This window comes from Podarcis filfolensis (assembly GCF_964270895.1).
Source record: "Podarcis filfolensis genome assembly, chromosome: 5".
Lineage (NCBI taxonomy): Eukaryota > Metazoa > Chordata > Lepidosauria > Squamata > Lacertidae > Podarcis > Podarcis filfolensis.
Window position 1 is genome coordinate 30,225,138 of NC_139608.1, and position 22,706 is coordinate 30,247,843.

The 22,706-nt window shown below is 43.3% G+C and overlaps 1 protein-coding gene across 1 annotated transcript in view; it reads right to left on the reverse strand.

Annotated features, from left to right (window-relative positions):
* The window catches only part of SGPP2 (sphingosine-1-phosphate phosphatase 2), a 29,885-nt gene extending 12,498 nt beyond the window's left edge, over positions 1-17,387 (reverse strand). The window contains exons 1-2 of the mRNA XM_083613884.1: positions 17,046-17,387; positions 7,775-7,933 (exon numbers count right to left, since the gene is read on the reverse strand). Coding sequence (XP_083470010.1) covers positions 7,775-7,933; positions 17,046-17,258 — 372 coding nt within the window. The 5' untranslated portion in view covers positions 17,259-17,387. The remainder of the gene's footprint in view (positions 1-7,774; positions 7,934-17,045) is intronic.
* Between the last annotated feature and the right edge of the window lie 5,319 nt (positions 17,388-22,706).

Here is a 22,706-nt window from a genome sequence, read left to right on the forward strand (position 1 = left end):
GAAACAAATCTGGTATATAGTCCATAATTTAGAGTACTAGTAAAAAAGTAAAAGAGCATGTCAAGTTACACATGTGGCAGAACTTCCCTGTTCACTTATTTTAATTATTTTGGGTTTGGAGTGAGAGGGATTTCTTGCTCCCTCCCCCTCACTTTTGTGTTACTTTAGATATAAACGCTGCTTGCACCTTTGGTTTCATGTTCTCTCACAACTCCTGTATACTTAAATTTCTAATCCATACAAGGAATTACTTGGTCTCAGATTTCAAATCCAAGCAGTGGAAGCACACACCCGACCTCCTTCCTTGCCTACCCAATACCGAATTATAGGCTCTTAACCAATTAGTTGGCGTTCAAATGCAACCTTCAACACAAAGGCTTTTTCCACTTGGAAGTGGGCCTAATTTTAGAGAGAGAAACATTTACTGTAAGAGAAGACAGCTGCATTTAGATGTTTATGTGCTCTCCAAGATGGCTAATTAGAGTGCTGCTGAGTCACCGGGATTCGTTTAACGAAGTCTCAAAAATAAATTTAAAATACTCCGAGATGCACCCCTTTTCCCAGATGTTGCTTCATTCTTGTGTAAATGTTTGGGTGGGTGGATAGGTAGAGCAGATCTTCTGCTTTTCCTATTGCTGTAAGAATGGCTTGTTCTCCTGATTGCATTGCCATTAATTATATTATATCATGTTGCAAGAGTTCTTATTCCATTGTGTTTATGACCTTCTATTAAGCTGCCTTGATTCTACCAACGATGGCAGAAAAGTGGCACATCAACTTGAAAGATGCCTTTCCTCCTCATGGTCTTCTCCCGATAGATTTTCCAGCACTTTTCAACCACCACGTATTCATTGCCTCGTTCACGCCACGGATAGCACAATTCTTGTGGTCCCACACACTACTCTTTTAGTGGCGCCATTCCCTTCCCAATTCTTTGTCTCTATCTCAAGGACCATATTTCCCCTTGGTCAACCCTCTGGGAAACTGCATGCCACAAGTAGCTGTGGCCCACCACACTCTTGCACATGTGGACACACAGGGGCATAAATAGATCAGTCAAGGAGAGCCAGTTACCAACTCTTATTTTCTCAAATGACCTACCTGGTGGCCCAGAAAGGTGCAATTTGCATCTTTTTCCAAGCTCAGAAAAGTTCAAACCTTTTGCCCCACCACAACATTGTGTCTTTATTATTTTTGTTTTGTTTTTCATCACCACCACCAAAACTGGTGGGATCTTGGGGTGCTGGAAAAATTTGCTTGAGGGTTGAATTGGGTTCCTGGGCCAGGTGTTAGCTGCCCCTGCTCTATCCAACAATATTTTGGACCTTCATCTCTTCTCCAGCAGCCACGTGGCACTGGGATCCTTTCTGCAGGAATTCTGTCCCCTTCTCTGCATTAACTGTCTGGGCTTTGAGGCAGGGTGCATTTGTTGACTAGTGATTGGAGGCTGTGGGAATTCCTCTTGTGGCTGCATGCAATTACACTGACCGCATGATGTCAGGTTTCCTCTAAAACCCCCAAGAAGTGACACACACCAGAGGCAAATGGAATTAAATATTCCAAGTACGATACAAAATTGGAACACACAGTTGTAATTAGGGGACCTAATGCACAGGATTATTTGAGAACCCACAGTTATTAGCAAGCTGCTGGTTCTTTTCTTCCTTGGGGAAGCAATGTATTGATGCTCTCAAGTTTGTGAAATGCTTTTCTATTAGAAAGCTCTTTTGAAATTTTGAGAGACTTCTTCTGGAAACCTATCATCTGACCTCATGATTATGAGAGTTATTTAAAAAACCACAGAGCATGCCCACCTGAAGAGCTTAATGCCATTTACCAGCACAGATCAATGGGAAGGATCACTAATGCAGTGGTTTTTGTATTTGTACGGATAGATGATGTTCAGTTGTAATTTAACTCCCAATGGGGATTTTGTAGAAATGAATTTAGTGGACAGCACCCAATCAGCTTGGTGGATTCCGTGGTCCTCGAGCTCTAATTCTTATTTTGAAGGAGTCCTATGAAGATGGTTTTCCACACACACACACACACACACACACACACACACACACTTTTCAACAATCCTGCATGCTAGAGTCTTTTATTTTATAAACATTTGTTCTAATTCTGTATCCTGCTTTTAGAAAAGAATGCTTAGTTCCATTGCTGCCTCTGGCTTTTAAGTACTTTTTAAAAGTATTTTTTATTAAACAAATTTAACAAATCAAATTATGAATCAAATGTAACCAATTACATTTCCCCCTTCCCTCTCCTAGCCTCCAAATACTTGCCTCAGCTCCTCTCTCTGATTTGTTTATGCATATTATTCTCTGCATGTTGTAAAATTGTAAAATAGTACTTTTGAGACGAGCCTCATTTTAAAATTTGTGTCAAAATTACTCTTGACACAGTTGCAATGGTTGTATTTTACATCAAAAAGCAGGGCACGCACTTTTAAAATCTAATGATTGAATACAATGAGGCACATTCATTGTTGATGAAATCTTTGAGGGGTCGGAACAGATGCTCTGAACAGCAAAAATATGATCAATCACGAAAATGCTGGAAAAAACCTCAGTACACACTTTGTAGAGACACTCTTGGTCTTCTGGGGTGGGGTGGAATAAATCGTCCAGCCGCTAATATTTCTCCACCAGTTACTGCCAGGCATCTTGTTTTTCTGCAATCTATCAGTTTACATGAGACACTCCCCTGGCAAAGTCCACACTGCTCAGCCCTTCAACATAGATACACATATATATGCTGCTTGAGTCCCTTAGCTGGCAGCATATGCCGGTGTGCATTTGTAAATCTATAAAGCAGAGAGGCGTGTGGAATTTTTGCCAGCCTCAGGGCCACATTCCCTCCTGAGGAACTTTTCATACACAAAGGTCAGTGTGGTTTCTAGACCACCACCCACAAACTTCTTAGTCCAGTCAGGTAAAAGCACTCACAGTGTGTGTAGAACTGGGCATGTTGTGGAGAAGGGTGAAGCCTGGGCAGAACTCTGAAAGCCAAAGATAGAGAACTGGCGGTTTATTCCTGCTATGGAGCAATTCCTGTCCCCGCAGGTTCTGAACAATATGCAGAACCATTATAGTCAAATAGCTTAACAATCTGCTTACAATAGCACTGAGATTAAGCAGGTGGAAAATCCTTCTCCCACATACTTTAAAAAGCCTGTTTTGAATAGGAGTTGTGTTCTCTGTATTTCCTCGTGCAACTTGGCAATGGGAAAACCAACTTCCTTGATCCATGAGAGTTCCAGTAAACTTTGGGCCACAGACTAATGCAATATATATATACGGTATGTTTCACACCACCTGCTTTTCAGAGTTGATCACTTTGTCATTCAGTTTCCTCCCCAACTAAACAAATCCCCCAAAACCATATTTCTTATCTCCAATAAAACAAATCAAGGAGATTGGAGCAAAGTACTCTTATTTTCACCCATGTGTCAACAATTTGCAAATTGCTAAAGAACTGCTAAAACTTAGATGCATACCTGTTAAGGCATTGGAGAGGTGTGTGCTGCTGCAAAACTCTAAAGCCTACATATTTCTACACCAGTCTTAATTTAGTACAAATAAAGACTGCTTTTAGGACACGAGTGACGCTGTGGTCTAAACTACAGAGCCTAGGGCTTGCTGATCAGAAGGTTAGCGGTTCGAATCCCCGTGACGGGGTGAGCTCCTGTTGCTCGGTCCCAGCTCCTGCCCACCTAGCAGTTTGAAAGCACGTCAAAGTGCAAGTAGATAAATAGGTACCGCTCCGGCGGGAAGGTAAACGGCGTTTCCGTGTGTTGCTCTGGTTTGCCAGAAGCGGCTTAATCATGCTGGCCACATGACCCGGAAGCTGTCTGCGGACAAACACCGGCTCCCTTGGCCTATAGAGTGAGATGAGCTCCGCAACCCCAGAGTCATCTGTGACTGGACCTAACGGTCAGGGGTACCTTTACCTTTATCTTTAAAGACTGCGTTGCATCTTCTAGCCAAGTCAATGCAGTCAAATAAGATCAATAATGTAACTGGAAAACTGCATGGCAATTCATTCCATTTAGGTTACTTGCTCAGAACTTCAGTTTCTCATGAACGAAACCTGCTAAAACCATTTCTGTCATGTGAAGAATGAGGCAACATCCAAGTTAACACTGGAAGAAGCTGATGAAAGCTGATGAAGCTACTTCCCTATGAGGATAGCTTGCAGCATTTGGGACTTCTCAGTTTAGAGACAAGGTGATTGGTGACACAATAGGAGTTGATAAAATGAAGCCTGGCATAGAGGAAGTTCACAGAGAAATGTCTCCCCCCACCCATAACACTGGAACTTGTGAATGTTGGGAGATTTTTAATTTTTTTTTTAATGTTGGGAGATTTAAGACAGATAAAAGGAAGTACTTCTTCACAAACAATGGAACTCACTCCCACAGGAAGGAAGCCGCAATGGCCACCAGCTTGGAGAGCTTTAAGGGGAGAGTAAACAAATCCATGGAGGAGAAGGCTATCAATGACTCTTAGCCATGGGAGGCAGTAATGCTTCTGAATTCATTTGTGCTAGAAACTGCAGGGGGGGGGGAGGGATCTGGGGCTCACATCCTGCTTGCATGCTTCCCACAGGCATCTCGTTGGCTACCGCGAGTTCAGGATCCTGGACTAGTTGGGCTGTTGGCCCGATCTATCAGGCTCTTCTCATGTCCTTATGAAATTGAGGCTTTCAAGACATTCTTGAAGCAGAGGATGTCAGGGCTGGTGTGAGAAAGCAGGTGCATACCAAAATACTTTTTAGGTTTGTCTCCCCAAGTAGCAGACTTCATAGTTTTTGCTCTGGAATGTCAAATGGCATTATCTGAGGAGCATGCAGGAGTGCAGCAGCAACATCTCCCAATACCAGGCAGCGTGGAACATTGTTAAACACAAGTTACCTATAAATTCACTTTGTGTGTGTGTTAATTCTAGCAGAAATACAGTTTTCAGATGGAAGTGGCTACTGCATCATTCCCAGTACTTAAACGCTGTGATATACTAACAAGCCTAAAAATTGCCCCCCCCCAAATTCGAAACCTAGAAAGCTGCCATAAACCAAGTTAGACGATCAATTCTCCTAGCTTGGTATTGTCCACACAGCCTGGCAGCAGATCTCCAGGGTTTCACGCTGGATTCTCTCCCAATGCCATGTGGAGATGCAGGGAATTGAACCTGGAACTTTCTGAATGCAAAGGAGATTCTCTACCACTGAGCCACAACTCTACATGCTTTTTATCATGCAAATTAAGCAACTGGCTTGCCTGTGTGTTAACCAAAGAATGACCATTTGAATGCACCCAGCCTTGGGAAAACTATTGAACGTACCTATATATTATCTCCAGCATGCAGGGAATGAAAACGATGTCTATTTCTAGCAGGGAGACACTCTCCTTTGGACCCAGAGATACTGCCTAAAGTAATGCATCTTACTCAAAAAAAAAAATGGAACGTATTGGTCTCTCCCCCTCATCTTTTCTGTTTGAGATTTTCCAAAAAGCATCTGAACTACAAGGGAGAGGGAGAACAGACTCCATGCATCAGTTTGGTCTTTCTTAGTAACACCCAGCAGGCTCCAGCAGAGGTCACTACTACACACAGCTGCAAAAAGTTTTAAATTTATGTCAAGAATTATATTATTAAGCAGCTTCAAAATATGGGCATGAATATGGATTTTGGAGAATGAATACAAAGCGGGGAGCAAAGCTCACTGTCTGCTTTCGGTCGGTTATCCCAAACTGTTCAGTGTCCACTTCTGATAACATCAATGACTATAACATTTATTTATATCCCATCTTCCCCCCCCCCCCCGAGCAAGACTCAAGGCGGCTTACACAAATTGAAACAACACAGATAAAATACAAAAGGCTAAAAATGTATATAATAGCTGAGAAGTAATTAAAATCTAACAGAACTTAAACCTTTTAAAATATAGATACCAAAAACAGTACAGCACAGCAAAGCCATTTCTTAAAAAACAAAGCAAAAAAACAGTTCCCAAAGGCCTTTTGGAATAAAATAGTCTTTGCTTGCCAGCGGAAGGACAACAAGGAGGGAGCCAGTCTAGTTTCTTTAGGGAGAGAATTCCAAGGCCTGGGAGCAGCCACTGAGAAGGCCCTTTCCTGCATCCCCACCAAGCGCGCTTATGAAGGTGGTGGGACTGAGAGAAGGGCCTCACCCAAAGGATCTCAGAGCCCAGGCAGGTGAGTATGGGTGAATACAGTCCCTCCAGAAAGCCTGGGCCTAAAATTCCTGAAAAGCTAGCAAGTCTAAAATCATCGATGAGGGAGAGCCTGTGCAACCAACTGGTGTGAGTACTTCGACTTAAAAAGCAAGGTGTGCCAGGTTCAGTTCAGCTAGAGCATATGAGGGCCAATTTACACTGTCTGTCACTGAGGTGGGTACAGCTGCATGGGACGATCATATGATCTCCATTTTCATGTGGCAAGGTGGGTTTGTTTGTTTGTCTGTAGAACATGGAGCGTGGAAAGCATTTCAGAGATGTGTAAATTTGCAACAAGCGTTAACCCATGTGAAAACTGAAGCAATAAAATGGCTCAGGAGTTCTGTAACTGAGTGTTTTATTGCCCCGATTCACTGAGGGAGGTCTGGGCACAGAAACAGGAATCCTTGCCAAGTATTCCCTGCTGGTTTTGACACAGCGCAAAAGAGGCTGCCAATGCACACAATTTATCTGCCCAGGTGTCTATCAGGTGTGTGTGCAAAGTTCAGTTGGTGGCTAGGGCTGTTGCCTTCAACAGCGCTCACCAACCAACCATCTCCTGCAGAGACATTGGACACACACTGTCGGGGGTGAATATCAATGAAGGTAAGCTCTACCTTTTCTCAAAAGGCTATTCAGTGCTGGTGCAAGAATGCCTGTACAGATTCTTGCATCTACTTCACAATGGAATCTTTGGGTTGGAGTTGAAAGTGTTGAATTGGTTGGTGCCATGTTTCTTTTTTATGGCTTCAAAGCAATATATTAAAACCATGGAATGGCCTCTCATATAGGGCTGATTCAAAAATCAGTGAAATAAGTGCCACTGACTAATTTTGCACTACTTGATACCAAACAACGTTGAACTTAAGGATGTCCACCACAACTGTACAATCCCCCCCCAAAAAACCGCACACAGATTTTCAAATACTGCAAGAGCAAGCAGTTATGTTTGCTAAATTTTTATCCTGGTGTATCCCTAAACAGTATGAACACATGCTAGGAATCAATCACCAACTGGATGCAATACCAGTTGTGTAAAGTGTGACACTTGTACATTCCAAACTGGGGACAAGAACTTTGAACTTCAGGCGAAACTTTTTGAAAAATGAATTTAATACAAAAATTAAAATTGCATATAAATCAAGCTCAACCTATAAAATAAGTACCATTTTTTAATGTTACCTTTTTAGAAGGCACACTATCATCCTTTCTGTTTCCAGAGTGGTGGACATGCTATTATGTTGCAGTCAAAACAAAAACAGGTATTGTGGTATCTTAAACACCAACCAGTTTCATTATGGTATGAGGCATTTTCATTGACTAGAATCCATTCCCTTTAGATGCAAGATGAAGTAGAGTCTAGTCCAAGAAAGCTTTAAATCTGTTAGTCTTTAGGGTGTCCCCAGATCTTTCGTAGCTAGAAATGTCAAAAGTTATACAGCTTGATTGGCAACCAGAAAGCTAGAGAAAAAACAGCTGATAATGTTACAACAACTTGTACATATGTAGTAATAATCCAAGCAATACTTACAGACCACATAAGTATCAGCCTTCTGGCAACATAGGGGTTAATGCTCCAGTAACTGAATGGGAGGAATGTGATGTAGAAAACCTCTTGACCCATTGCAGCGGAAATCCTGAACAGGTAGTAGTAGAAATAATTCTTTACAACGTATTCTTGTGAACAGTCCTAAGAGAAATTGTTTTGTGAAGGTTAATATGTTTTGCTGAAGAGAAACCAATGTTACTTCACCACTCTAACAGCCCTCCAGAAACTAATTTGTTATTCAAATGATCTCTTTGCATGTGACATTTGGGTCCTCATGTTTTAACACATGGGTGCAATGCATTTCCTGCCTAACTGGCATTTTTTAAAAATTTAATTTGTTAAAAGTGTCTTTTAACCCACATTTATCTATTACATCATGCAAAACAAACAAAGCTGGTAATACACCAAAAAAATTAAAAGCCTAACATAGCTCAAGAAGTAACAGTATGCTTTTTATTTGCTCCTAAGCTAAAACCAACTAAATAATAAGCAAATAATGAATCAAATCCATGTTGTACAAGATACCATGATGATAAGGTATTGTTCTGAATAGATAACAAGGTGGAGAAGCAAGACATCATAATTCAATCTGTCCCTGTGATCAGAACAAAAACCTATAGGGCTGATTATTTAAAAACTCAGTCTTCATTTCATTTTGTTTGCAATATTATCTAAATGTTACTATATCACAGTGAATGGCACACAATGAAAATCTTCTTCCCTGGACAAGACACATGCAACCAGTATTTATCTTCTCAACAGAAAAGTGTTTTTCTAGTCTGAGAATACCATTAACACCCACAAATCAACGAAGTTCTTATGTGAGTGTTGATAGGTGCAGGCAGTGGGGGCAGAGGACAGGATACAGCATTTCCTTTAAGTTTTCCTTTGCTTCTCTTATGGGGTGGGGGGAAGCTGTTGGATGGAAAACAAAAGGAAAATCTCCACTTAGGCATATGCCTTCCCAAACAGCCAACTGCTCTCAAAGGACAGGGGACACCTTTCTAAGATGGCATAGTTGCAAAGGCAGATGCAGACATCTTACTCTCAGTGACTGAGACAGCAGACTGAGCATTTGCTCACTGACATCCTTGCCTCCCCAAGGCACTCTAAAGAGGGACAAAATTGCCAGTACAAAAAGTAGCATTCTTGCAAGTTTTGCAGGGCATGTGGCCAGGCACTTTTGAAGACAGGAAACCGGATTGGGTGGAATTCTGGCCCAAAACAGGAAGCCAGTTCTTGGGTTCTCAAGGCCAAGCTGGATGTGATGCTTTTCATTTTTCATCGTCACTAGATCTATTTGTCACCGGACAAAAGACTCCAGGATACAAGATTTAAAAATCAATATAAAAGGTAAAGGGACCCCTGACCATTAGGTCCAGTCGTGACCGACTCTGGGGTTGCGGCGCTCATCTCGCTTTATTGGCCAAGGGATGTGGCCAGCATGACTAAGCCGCTTCTGGCGAACCAGAGCAGCACATGGAAATGCCGTTTACCTTCCCACCGGAGTGGTACCTATTTATCTACTTGCACTTTGACGTGCTTTCGAACTGCTAGGTTGGCAGGAGCTGGGACCGAGCAACAGGAGCTCACCCCGTCGCGGGGATTCGAACCGCCAAACTTCTGATCGGCAAGCCCTAGGCTCTGTGGTTTAACCCAGAGCGCCACCCGCGTCCCAGCTTTCGAATATAGCCATCAGCAATTAATGAAACACTTATCCCGCTGAGGATGATATAAAACAATAACAAACAAAGAAACATGAACATTATATAGGCCAAGATAAGAAAGACATCAGGTAGGAACCACAAAATGGTGACTTCCCCATCAAGGAAGTAGGTGTGAGTTAGGATTTATGTCAGGAACATGGAAGGGGGGGGAATAAAGATCTACACTGAGAACAGGGGGCACTCAAATCAACCTTACCCAATGGTTGAAGTGGGAAGCAAAGGGCATCGTGGGAAGGGGCCCACTCTGAATCACACCCAGGGGGTGCAGAGCCCAGGAGCCCCCACCATTTCCTCCCAAAGGGTGGGATGAGACCAGCAGAGCCTCCTATTCACCAAGAAGCCACCAGGTAGAGGCATCATTGTGGGGAAGGTGTTGAAAGGGAGGAGACAGATCTAGTCTGCAAGGAGCATGCCACAGCCATAGCTGCCACCACAGGAGTGGCAGCAAGAGATGCATTCCTTGAAGGCCATATTTGCTGCTCCTGTGAATCCTTCCACCTGAGGAAGTCACCTCTCCTTGCCTCATGGATAGGTTGCCTCAATTTTATTTAAGTGAACAAGCTATGCAAATCTTATGAAAATGGGGGGGGGGGGGGAGAGAAGCTGTCCAGCCAGAAACCAAACAAATCCATAGTTATGAAATACATCGTGTGGGGAAGTTTGAACCACATAACTTAATTGGCGTTAATGATATTTTCTTCCTGCTTGATTTTCAGAGTGATTTCCTTCGAGACAACTCCATTTTTAATACTTCCTTTTCATTCCAGGCAACAGCACCACTTCATCACAGTGTTCATTTCCTCGCATAATATTTACACAACAAGTTATTTTACACAACGAAATGGAATGAGCAAATAGACTGAAGACACTTTTGGGGCACGACTTCAACAGGGGTAAATTCATCTGAACTGAACTCTGAGGTCAGACTGGGTAAGCAGCCTGAACAACAACAACAAAATGAGTAGCGACAGCAGCTTGTTTCGTAAGGTCTCTCTTTTTGTATGATGGTCTGAAGCAGCGTCCGCTAACCATGTGTCTTCCAGAGATTTTGAAGCACAACTCCCATCAGTCCCAGCCACCATGACTGTATACTCCAATAACTCCAAGCACTGGAGGTAGGACTGGGATAGATCCCTGCCTGAAATCCTGGAGAGCCACTAGCAGTCAGTGTAGACAATACTGAGCTAGATGGACCAATGGTCTGATTCAGTATAAAGGCAGCTTTCCATGGAGGAAGGATGCAGGCAGGAAGTATAAAGTTAAATGGAAACAGGGCCCTGGGAGCAGCAAACTGCCAGCCAGTCTGGTATGGTGGCTGTTCAAATCTCATTCAGCTACAAAGCTCAGTGCGTGACTTTAATCCATTCTTCTCTCAGCAAAGTCTACCACTAGGAATAGGTGAAATGGACAATTTTGATCTCTCTTAGTTTCTCTATTTTCCATTCTTAAGTTCAGTTATTTACATTTTCACATCAGTTTGTGATTTTTTTAAGCCTTCTTGAAAATTCATCAGCATTTAAGTGTGAATTTCTCAAAATAAACATTTTTTAAAGCAGTTTAGCCTAATATGCACATTTTTGCAAGGCAATTTTCCCCAATACAATGCATTTTTGAATGTTGTTTTCATTTCATGCACACTTTAGCGTGGAATATGTATTTTTGAACACACTGCTTGATGGGAACACTGCACTGCAAAATTCAGAGTAGTGCAAATTTTGAAAGATGACTGCGCTTTGGTTCATGCATTGCTTGCAAACAGTTGGTTCATGTATTGTTGCTGAAAATTGGGTTGGTTTGCCTTTAAAAGCAAAGTGAATTTCTCCCTCATCTCTACCTACCAGGGTAAGAACATTTTGAGGGCAAAATGTGGGAAATTATGTACAGTAGACCATCCCAGGTTGCTTGCAGAAAGGGCAGGATGAACACGCAATAAATAAATAAAAATGTGTGCATTTTTAAAAGATGCACACCACTTACTGGCATAAAACACCTCTAAGCAGTTTACAAAGAACATTGGGCAGAAAGCTCAACAATGGTCAGAGAGGACCTGGATACAGAAGTATGACATGATGAAAGGACAGATGGAAAATATGGGAGGATGATGAAAAAGGAGAGAGATGAAAAACAATAGGCTGTGAGGAAATCCCACAGAACCTAGGGACAAGAGGAGTTGTGTGTGGTTAAGATAAAGGTGAAGGGAAAACAGCTTAAGAGCAGGGCAGCTGTGTTGGCAACAAGTTTTTAATGACTTCTGTGAATAGCCTCCAGATATAAGGACCTTGCCATCATTGGCAGCGATTAAGCCTTTCTGTTTTCTTACTCCAAGAAGCATGTAGGGAATGCTCTCCTATTGTGATGCACATCAGTTATCCTGTAACATTATCCTGGACCAGCTACAACACGACTTTGAGAGAAGCTTAAATCTCTGATGGGCAAAGAGCCACACACTGAACCCAGGGCTGCACCTAGATACCTGCAACTTGCAAGCTTACCTCCAGCTGTCACTGGATATTACAACAATTGTGAATCAATTGTCCTTCTTCCTAAGAGGCTGTGGCAGTGTAGATGAGACCGTTCCCTGGTATATTTCACAACCTGTTCCCTTGAAAAGCGATGTGAAAACAGGACTGTAGGCACTCTCAATGGCACAGGTCTCCCACAAGAATGAAAAATGTGTGCATTCAAGGCTCTGCTCAGGTTCTAGGCAGCAGACACGTATAAACTCACCATCCCTGTATTTTTCCAGAGATGTTACATGGATGTTTAAATCTAAATTCTTTGTGAGACTCCCATAGCAATCTAAAAATGGTTATACTTTACTGAAGGATGCAAGTGTCTTAAATTATTAAATTTCCCTTATGAAGTATTAAACACATGATCTAGTTACAAACAGTATTCAGTTGAGCTCAGCTCCAGACAGGGGAGGGACAGTAATTTCAAGAATAATTTTCAAAAGACATGCTAGTTTTCAATGCACAACGACTATTTGTCACCACGGAGCATTCAAAAATGTGATTCCCTTCCATTTAGGAAAGTCTGTGTGCCACAAAATTCTGCTGCATCAGTTTACCAGATCTGGCTCAGCCTTCATCTAAAGCAGAAGATTATAACGTGTGGTTGTAAACCAGATTTTTTCTTCATGAACACATGCATTTCTACACAAATACCCCTACCTGTTCTGCTTTCAGCAATAAACATACTGCCATAAAACTTCAAACCTGCTCCTGCTCCTTACCTTTCACCAGCACAAGAATTGCAATATTGTATTGAGTTCCTATAGTTTAATACCCAACTGAGGAACATGATTTGACAATACTAATCCTCAGCATTCATTTAGAGCTTTGTATCTTCAAAGGGTTGTACAACATTAATAAATTAAGCTCACCTACTCTAATGTAGCCATCACCCCTATTTTATGTAGAAAAATGAGCTGCCGAAGGCAAGTAAATAGGTGTTTTCAGATTTGGGATTAGAATTTGAGTGTTACTCGTAATCAGACCCACACAATGCACAATAGCCAATCCTGACTCTACTTAGTCAGGCTTATTTTTTAAATTAACTATAATTTGTGTGCCAAATTAATATTGTTCTGTAAAATGCTGAAGGCAATGCAATCCAAAATTAAGAGTCTTTCAGATATTATGGCCTCCAGGATTTGAAATACATTAGCTCTGCTGTGCAGTTACCAAATGGTGCAGAGCTGAAGGCAAGTAGGATTTTAGCATACCTTGCAGATTTAATGATTTTGAAATCATGTAAAAGTGGCAGCTAGGGTCTTAAGACACCTACAAGGCAACGCCAGTTTCCCATAACATAAGCAGACCCTATACGAGATCTTGCTAGATTTTAAGTGGAGAACTACCTTTCTGGGGGCCAAACTAGATGCAACAGTGGCAGACACAATCACTTTCATGCATCTATCCATAATTATATCTATCTAATTATAACCTCAAAAGGGAGGGAGCTGAATCATCATTCCTGAAGTCAATTGTCCAAACCCAAAGCCCAGCACCAGAAATGAACCAGGCATGGAGAAGAAACAGAATTGGATTCTTCCAATCAGCTGCTTACCACACCAGAGGAAGGAAGGGTAGAATTATTCCCCACCTCCTTTTGACAGGGCCCAAACTTTCTCCATGAACCGCAGCATTCAGATGTGAGTGCCTGGCTTTTCTAAAAGAGAAATTAAGTGACTCCCCATCTTTTTCATGGGGAACCATTGGCCCTCCAAATGTACAGTTACCATCATCCCTGGCCACTGGCCATGCTTGTGGGGGCTGATGGGAGATGCAGCTCAACAACACCTGGAGGGCCAAATGTTCTCCACACCTGCATTAGAAGTTTGCTCTTTGGAGCTGCTCTGCGTAGATCTAAGCTAATGTGTTGATTGAGGGAAGGAGGGAGGAAAGCATCTTGGAGAACGGGTGGGGGAGAAACAAAATCTGCACACCAGCATATAGTATGCGTGTTATATATTTAAAAAGCACATGTGAAGGACAGAGTAAGTGGAATGGTAGGAAAGAGCAAGGCAATGGAGATCTTTAAGGTGGAAAGAAGTTTTTTTATTGTTCCCATTATTCTGAATATGAAAAAGCTCATTTATCTCACTAGAGCGTGAATGAAGAACCTTTAACCCTCCCAGTGTTGTTGGATGCTAACTCTCCTAAGCCCCAGCTGACATGGTCAAGGATGAGAGTTGCAGACCACTGCCATCTGAAGGGCCATAGAGTCCCCATCCTGGCTGTAGACAAGGGTTTCCCAAACTTGGGTCTCCAGCTGTTTTGGGGCTACAGCTCCCATTGTCCTCAGCTAGCAGGAACAGTGGTCAGGGAAGATGGGAACTGTAGTCCAAAAAATAGCCAGAGGCAGGGAAACTCGGCTGTAGGTCATATAGCCAAAATCATTCGTTAAACATATCAAGAAAATTCCAATCTAGGCACAGGGGGATAAATATTACGCAAGAATCTCATCAAAGCCTAGCTTGAAAACTCATATTTCCTCCCTCAGAGTGAATATACATTTAAACAAACAAGTCACTTCCAATAACAGCTGAGTTGCTGTTACTACTGTGCTTTCCCCGTCCCTGTTGTGCTCTCCCATAGTTAGTTTTTTGTGGCAAATCATAGTTTGCCATTATGTGTGAAACAGGAAAATACCATAGTTTGGCATTTTGCTAGGAGATGACCATTGGAGCCATTCATTAAAGCTAATTCAGCAGCAGGCACGGAGACAGATTAATTTTCTTCAAACATCAGATAAGTAAAGCGTTACAGTGCAACTAGATTACATTACTTCTTACATTCAAAAGGTATACAAAGAGAAATAGTATGACAGTTGCGACTATAACTATTGACGCAAGGGTTTTTCACATCAGAATAAAGACCGGCTTGCTTGGATTGGATTGGAGAGGATCTGAAAGGAAAAAAATGGGAAAGCTATGGAACAAAAGAAGGGGGGGGGGAGGAAAATGAACTCAGTTCAGGAGGAAAGTAGTTGGTTGAGTAGTTGGTTTATTATAAATAAAATAAAATAAAATAAAATAAAATAAAATAAAATAAAATAAAATAAAATAAAATAAAATAATAATAATAATAATAGTAGTAGTAGTAGTAATATAATTATCTCTAGATCGGGCTCAGAATGTTGCCCGCTAGGACACTGAAGAGCTGCACTTGGCATGAGACAAGTTCCTGTGTTCCTAAGAAGGAACAACAATAGCACAAGAAAGAAAAATTAAAGCTGCAGCCCTAGAAGCACTTTTCTGGGAATAAGTCCTTGGATCATAATAGGACTTGATTCCAAGGAAACATGTATGTAGGACTGCACTGTAAACAAATAAGATCATAAATTGAGCATGGGAGGACAGAATACAAAGGGAAGAGATTTTTGGTACATTTAAGTGATAGATCCCTGCTCAGAGACCTCCAGCCTTTTGAGACAAGAGGATAAACAAATTGAAGTGGTCAGATATTACTAGCTCATCTACAAAGTCCACCTGAATAGTGAAGTATTTTATAAAAGTCACACACGCCCTCTTTAGCAGTGCTATGCAGGTAGCACACTTGAATCTTGGTGCATCAGTGCCCACACAATCAGAATTAGTTTGGGTCTCTTTTCAACAGAGTTCAGTTTAGGCACATCATGGTAGCTATTATCACAGAGTAGTATTGTTTCTGTTTGTGCACAATGGTCTCCATGGAATTCTATGACATAGTACTGTGAGGGGGGAAGATCTCTTAAGCAGCCTTGCCATGCTCAAGGGAAGCGTTACCGTTTCAAAGAGTAAGCCAACATTACCTTATCAAGTTCCTCTTTGCGTTAGTACAGAATCATTCCAGTCTGGTGGTACAAAGGAAATCAATGGCTAGGATACAAAGGTTACTTAAGGAACTGTATAATAGGAAAGATTCTCAGTCCTTACTCTTCCCTATAATCACCTGTGATCCCCCCAAAAGTATTGCTTTGGGGTCAGCGGAGCCTTTAAACAATCTGGGGTAAGGGCTAAACTGGAGGAATTCCTTTAAAGTTAACATCTTTTGATCCAAGCCAATAGGTTTATGATGTCACAATATCTGAGGTTTATTATAATTTTCTTCTGACATCATAGAAGTTAATCAGTTCTGGGAGCAGGAAGGAATACAAAGTTCACACTTTCAGTTTTATTGAAGGGTGGAGTCCAATTCTTCACCTAGTTTCTCACTGAAAATGCCATCACCCTACCTATGTAAGGTCAAATTCAATTCTGTCACACTAGACCATGATTTTGTACTTTATGTTAAATGAATGCACATCAGCAACTCTTTGGAAAGTGTCAACTCATTCACAAATTCTGAAGCAAGTATCCTATAATTACCCAATTTGCTTTTATTTAAAATTAACCTGAAAAATAAAGCAGCCTAGGAAATTCGCTAGATGTTAAGTCAGGTAGGTATAACACTGCCAAATTCTTCTGCAACAATCTCGTTCCGTGATATTGCAGGGTCTGCCTTCCATATCTGTGCTCTGCCATGTCAACACGAGCGCAGCACAACCGAGGTCGAAGGCTGCGGTGCTCGGCTTGAAATGAAAAGCGTCCTGCACAATATCTTCGGCTTTCCCTGATGTCCTAGACTTGCAACTCAATTATTGCTGAGCCAAGGAACGGGGGCTGCAGTTCTTTCCTCTTCCCCTCCCTTCCTCCTCCCTTTAACCTTCCTCACTTGAACAACAGGAAATCCATCTGCCTGCCCCGAGAAAAAGAGGGGGGAAAGGAGCGAGATCATGGGGCGAGAGACCCGGACAGGGGAAACCTGCGCAAGACTGAGAAGAGTCCATTTCCTCGGGACAGCAAGCATTCCGCGCGCTCTCGCAACTCACCTGCATTCAAGGAGGTGCCATTTCCTCCGTCCAACGTGCCAAGCTCCTTATCTGTCTCTAGGACGCGCTTCTGGGTCAGAGGCTACAACTTGAGCCCCGGTACCTTTTCCTCTCCCCCTCCCCGCCGCTGTTTCAATTAACCCCTTCCTCTCCCTTTGTAACTTTCTTACCTTCCAGCCGTTGCTGGCGGCGCCGGGGGCCGGAGGGTGGGCGCGCTGCTTGGCCGGACTGCTGCGCCCATTGGCGACGTCCCTCGCGGGCAGGTGGAGGGGGCTGCCGTTCCCCACCTTACCGGCCTGCTCCGCCCCTCCCTCGGAGGCCGGGAAGAGCCCGCAGCAGCGCTGGAAGCGGGCCACGGGCTGCGAGTCCAGCAGGCAGGCCATCCTCCTTCCCGGCGGCTGGGGACTCGCTTCCCCCGCCCAGGCGCGGCGCGCAAACACAGCCCAGCCCGGCCGGCCGGCCACCGCGTTGCGGAGGAGCCAAGGAGAAAGGGCAGGGCTCCGGGCGCCCCCCGGACAGGTGCAGGCGGCGAGGCCCCGCCCACCCCTGGCCGCTGCCCACGACCCTCCTTGCCCCGCCCCGCCCCGCCTTGCATGACGAAGGCGGGAGAGGTGACAGGGTGATCTCATAGTCGGACAGGAGAGCAAGATTGCTGCAGGAACCTGCTCTATGTGGAGCTGGAACCAATGCCGATCAAACCCAGCCAACTCCACACCTGCCTGCCTACCCTATCTTCCTTGGGAAATACTGCAAATGATCTTTCTTCTGGCTATATAGAGCATCTGCTCTGGTGGTGGTTAGATGTTGGGCTGAGACCCAGGTTCAAATCGCCACTCCGACAGGGGAACTTGGACAAGGCACTGATTCTTAGCTGAACGTGCCTTCAAGGCTGTTACAGGGACAGAGGTGTACCTCAGCTCTTGTGCCCTTGGCAATGAGCTGTATCGGCACCCTGTGGCATCACTTGCACCCTTGGCAATGAGATGTATCAGAGACCAAGGACCAGAAACCCCAAAAGTTTCCTTCTCACTGCCTTTCGCGCTCTGCCAGTGACTTCCTCCATGCAGAGACGGTTTTAGGGCAGTACAACTGGTTCAGCACCACTGGGCACTACGCTGCAGGGGGCGCTGTGTCAATGCTGTAGAATGGAGCGTGAGAGACAGGGGCACCGAATTTTAGTACCACACAGGGCACCGCTGAAATTTGAGAGCCTAAAGTCCACAGCCGTCAAGATTGGGTCTGCTCTGCTCTGCCTTTCCTCCTCCTCTATCAGTCTGTCTACCTGCCTCCCAGCCTTCCTCCTTCCTTCCACTCACTGCTTTCCATTCTTCCTCCTTCTGCTTTTCCTTTCCTTTTCCTCCTCTGGCAACTCTTATTACTCTCTCCCTCTTTCTCCCCTCTGAGTCCACTCACACTTCTAATAGCACTGCTGGCCAACTGAGAAGGAGGCCCCACAGAGCTGTTGCTATGGCCCATACCAGTGACTGGATTCCCCCACCGTGGCACCTGGAGGAGCCTGAAAACCTTGTCCAGATGCCCAGAGCAGCAGAAGGGCAGTCCAGGCAGTGTGTGGATGGGCAGGCTGGCTTCTAGCCACTCTAAGCCAGAGGGGAGAGGTTCGATTTTTGTGCCCTCCTTGGGCCTGGGCCTTTGGCGAGGGCCAACCAAACCAACCCCTAGGTGCAACCTCTGTGTGAGGACAAAGAGGAGGGATTCAGGGACATACTGTCCTAAGTAATCCTGTGCACTCAGAAGGAAATCATTTAACGGTTTGGTTACAGCATAGTGCTCATAACGCCAAGGTTGCAGGTTCGATCCCTGTATGGGACAGCTGCATAATTCTGCATTGCAGGGGGTTGGACTAGATCATGGGTAGGCAAACTAAGGCCCGAGGGCTGGATGCGGCCCAATCGCCTTCTCAATCCAGCCCGCAGATGGTCCAGGAATCAGCATGTTTTTACATGAGTAGAATGTGTGCTTTTTAAAAAAATGCATCTCTGGGTTATTTGTGGGGCATAGGAATTCATTCATTATTTTTTTTCCAAAATATAGTCTGGCCCCCCACAAGTTCTGAGGGACAGTGGACCGGCCCCCTGCTGAAAAGGTTTGCTGACCCCTGGACTAGATGATCCTCTAGGTCCCTTCCAACTCTACAATTCTATGAGTCTAAGTTTAGTGAGGCTTGCTGCCGTGTAAGTTGTATAGGGCCGTAGCCTTAGTTACTGAGCATAAGAAGGAAGTGCAACAGAAATGTAACCAACAAAATCAATGGGTGTGCTAGGTCCGAAGAAAGCTACTGAATCCAGGTAAGAGACTTGCTAAATTTACAGCATGAGCCAAACCGTTTCTGCTCAGATTCCCCCTCGAATTCAAAGTAAGTGGAGTTGGGACTGCAGCCTTAGTTAAAGTTCATTCACTAGTATGTATGAGTTCCAGTGTCTCAGCCAGAATTGGGAGAGGTGCTGGCCAATAAGTCTGACACAGCTGCGTTACATCTGCCACTTGGGACCCACATACAGCAGTGCTTTGTATCGCTATGCTCACCTTGAAATAATAGGATCACCTTTCATTTGTCCTGGCTGATTAAGTAACATCGAAAGCTCATCAAGTGGTGCTCTGAGTCTATTGTTGATTTTCTAGAAGAAGTCGCTCTTTCCTTTTGCAGGTGCTACTTATCTGCCAGCCTACTTTGGGCTGTGCTGCTGCTTTAACTGGGGCTAAGCAAGACTGCAATGCAGATGTGCCTGTTTACAGAATACTGCTCTCAGCACAGCCTGGTGCCCTCATTTTGATGCTGTTGTTTTTCCAAAGCTTTGTGCTGTGCAGTTCACTGTGGTCCTGGCATTCTGCCACACAGAATAGAGAGGGCCATTGCTCAAAGCGTAAGGAGAGACCCTAAGGTCCAACTCTATTTGCAGCCATACTACTGCCCCAAAGAAAGCTCATTCACACAGCACCTTCCCACTGATTAAGGCTGCGATTCTATTCATGCTTTCCTGGGAATCCCATGAAATTCTGTGGGCTTACTTCTGAGTACGCTTGTATAGGATTGGACTGTAAAGGTGCATAACCCAGAGGACAATGTGCCACAATCAAGGAAGCCAAATAAATATATAAAAACATCAATATGCCTGTAGAACAGACAGTGCCAATTAACACAAAAAAGTCTTGTGTTATATGCAATTCCTTTGAAATAAATTCAATTATTTTGCTGACCTTGCTTTAGGAAACCAGAGTTAACTGATTACAGATAGGTAGCCGTGTTGGTCTGCCATAGTCAAAACAACAAAAAAAAAAAATTTCTTTCCAGTAGCACCTTAAAGACCAACTAAGTTAGTTCTTGGTATGAGCTTTCGTGTGCATGCACACTTCGTTAACTGAGTTTAACTTAAGCTTAATGTGAAATTATTTAGTATGGTATTGCAGCATAAATGCAATCAGGACACTCCAAGAAGCATTAATTTAAAATCATGGAAAATTAAGTATCTGATCCATCTTCTTTTATATACATTTTTGTGTGTGGAAACTTTGCAAAGACACATTACAGACATTTTCCTAGAAACCTCAGGAAACTTAATGCCCCTCTTTTTAAAATATAAAAACAACAACTCCAGCCCTTTCCCCAACAAATCTGTTTGTAAAAAGGAGTACCCACAGAATGGCCTGGAAGTAAACATCCTTCTACTGTTGAGTTAAGCAGGTTTAGCTCTGCAAACTGCCTGAAAAGAACCCCCTCCAACCATATACAACTCACTCTGCTCCCCTTAGAGCAACATTCCCCAACCTGTGCCCTCCAGGTGTTTTGGACTACAACTCCCATCAGCTGCAGCCAGCATGGCACCAGGTTGGGGAATGCTGCCTTAGAGGGATCCAAGTTGTGAGTGGTGGTGATCATGACAGCAGAAAAACCTGAAAAGTCTGGTTTCTGCAATTCTTGGAAAACAAAGCCACCAGCATTTCTTATCCCAGAGGGCTACTTTCAGATCTGTCTCCCTGTATAAGAACCAGTTACGTAACTATAGTGGACAGAGCGGCAGACACAGACAGGATGGAATTTGCTACTTGGTCACATATTTGCTGAATAATCATAGGAACAGGAAGCTACCATTGATCTATCCAGCTTAGTACTGTTGACTCCAATTGGAAGTGGCTCTTCAAGGGCTTAGAGAAGGGTCTGCGCCATCACTTCCTACCTGATGCTTTTACATCACAGGTGAGAACCCTGCTTCTCAGGGGCCACAAGTTATTTAGGCCTCATTGTATTTAGCCCCAATGTCTCCTGAAGCTGCCCCACTCTCACATCCTGTCAGAGTTCCTTCCTGTGCAATTGCTCCTTTCTATGTAATTCAGAACAACTGGAAAGGGCAGTACAGTGGTACCTCGGGTTACATAGGCTTCAGGTTACAGACTCCGCTAACCCAAAAATAGTACCTTGGGTTAAGAACTTTGCTTCAGGATGAGAACAGAAATTGTGGTCGGGCGGTGCGGCAGCAGCAGGAGGCCCCATTAGCTAAAGTGGTGCTTCAGGTTAAGAACAGTTTCAGGTTAAGAACGGACCTCCAGAATGAATTAAGTACTTAACCCGAGGTACCACTGTATTTTATTGAATAGAAATCAATGTTTGCTTTTTGAACTTTTTTTTCTTGGTTGCAAGACTTTGGGGAAAAGAAATAGTGCCCCATCTATCTGAGAACAAGTTGGTGTGTGTGTGTGTGTGTGTGTGTGTGTAGCACATTAAAGTCAGAAAGGCTTTTCCCCACCCCCCACAGTAGCTGTATGGTCAGCTGTATTGGAGAAAAAAATCGAAATCCTCTGTATGCTTATTTTACTGTAACCTTTTCCAACCCAGTAGAGCTTATCTGCATAGACCTGAATAGGACTGAGAATTCTAATCTGAAGTAAATTTGAAGCAGGGCGATCCGTTATTTGGGATTAGTTCATCAAAAAAGGTATGTCTTTGCCAATCAGCAGCTCAAACTCTGCCCATCAGCTGGCATGCAGCCCCTTACAAATTAACCCCTGAGGGGATGCAGCCCTCCACAAAAAGTAAAGTTCCCCACCCCTGCTTTAAATAGATATCAGGGATTCAACCTGCATAAAAAACAGTGTGCATTATCACTAAACTATGGTCCATCGCCTTGGCCTCACCTTCCTTATAAGCTTGTTCTCTTTCCAAATTTTTTTTTATTGGTTTTCACACTATTATAAACAAACAAACAAACAAACACATAAGACAAAGAAACATAAATCATAGCGTTATTTAAAATTACACTTATTAGCATTGTTAAGTGACTTCCTTGCATCCCGTTGGTTGAATTTCATTGCATATCCTTTTAACGGTTTTCCAAATCACAATTCTTATAAAATTTAACTTGAACATTAACATCCTTAAATCTTCACATTATGAAATTAAACATATTAATTCATCACTTAACATAAATAAAGTCCTAAGCTAATTAAGTATCTGCAAGCTGTTTTCAGTTAATTTAACTTAACATATTTAACTAGGTAATCCTTAAATTTAATCCACTCTTCCTGATACTCCTCCTCTTTCTGGTCGCGGACTCTTCCGGTTGGGCTTATAAGCTTGTTCTCAAGATGAATGGGGAGGGGTATAATATATACTACCCTCAAGGATAAAAACAAATAAATATGAAATGTCACTCAGTATAGTTAGAGGACTAGGCACGGTTAGCAAATAAATGGGGCAGGTCCACACCACACATTTAAGCACCTTCAATACACATTTCAGGCATGTGATTCCCCACAAAGAATCATGGGGATGGTAGATTTTTCTTCACAGAACTACAATTCCTAGCACTCTTTACAAA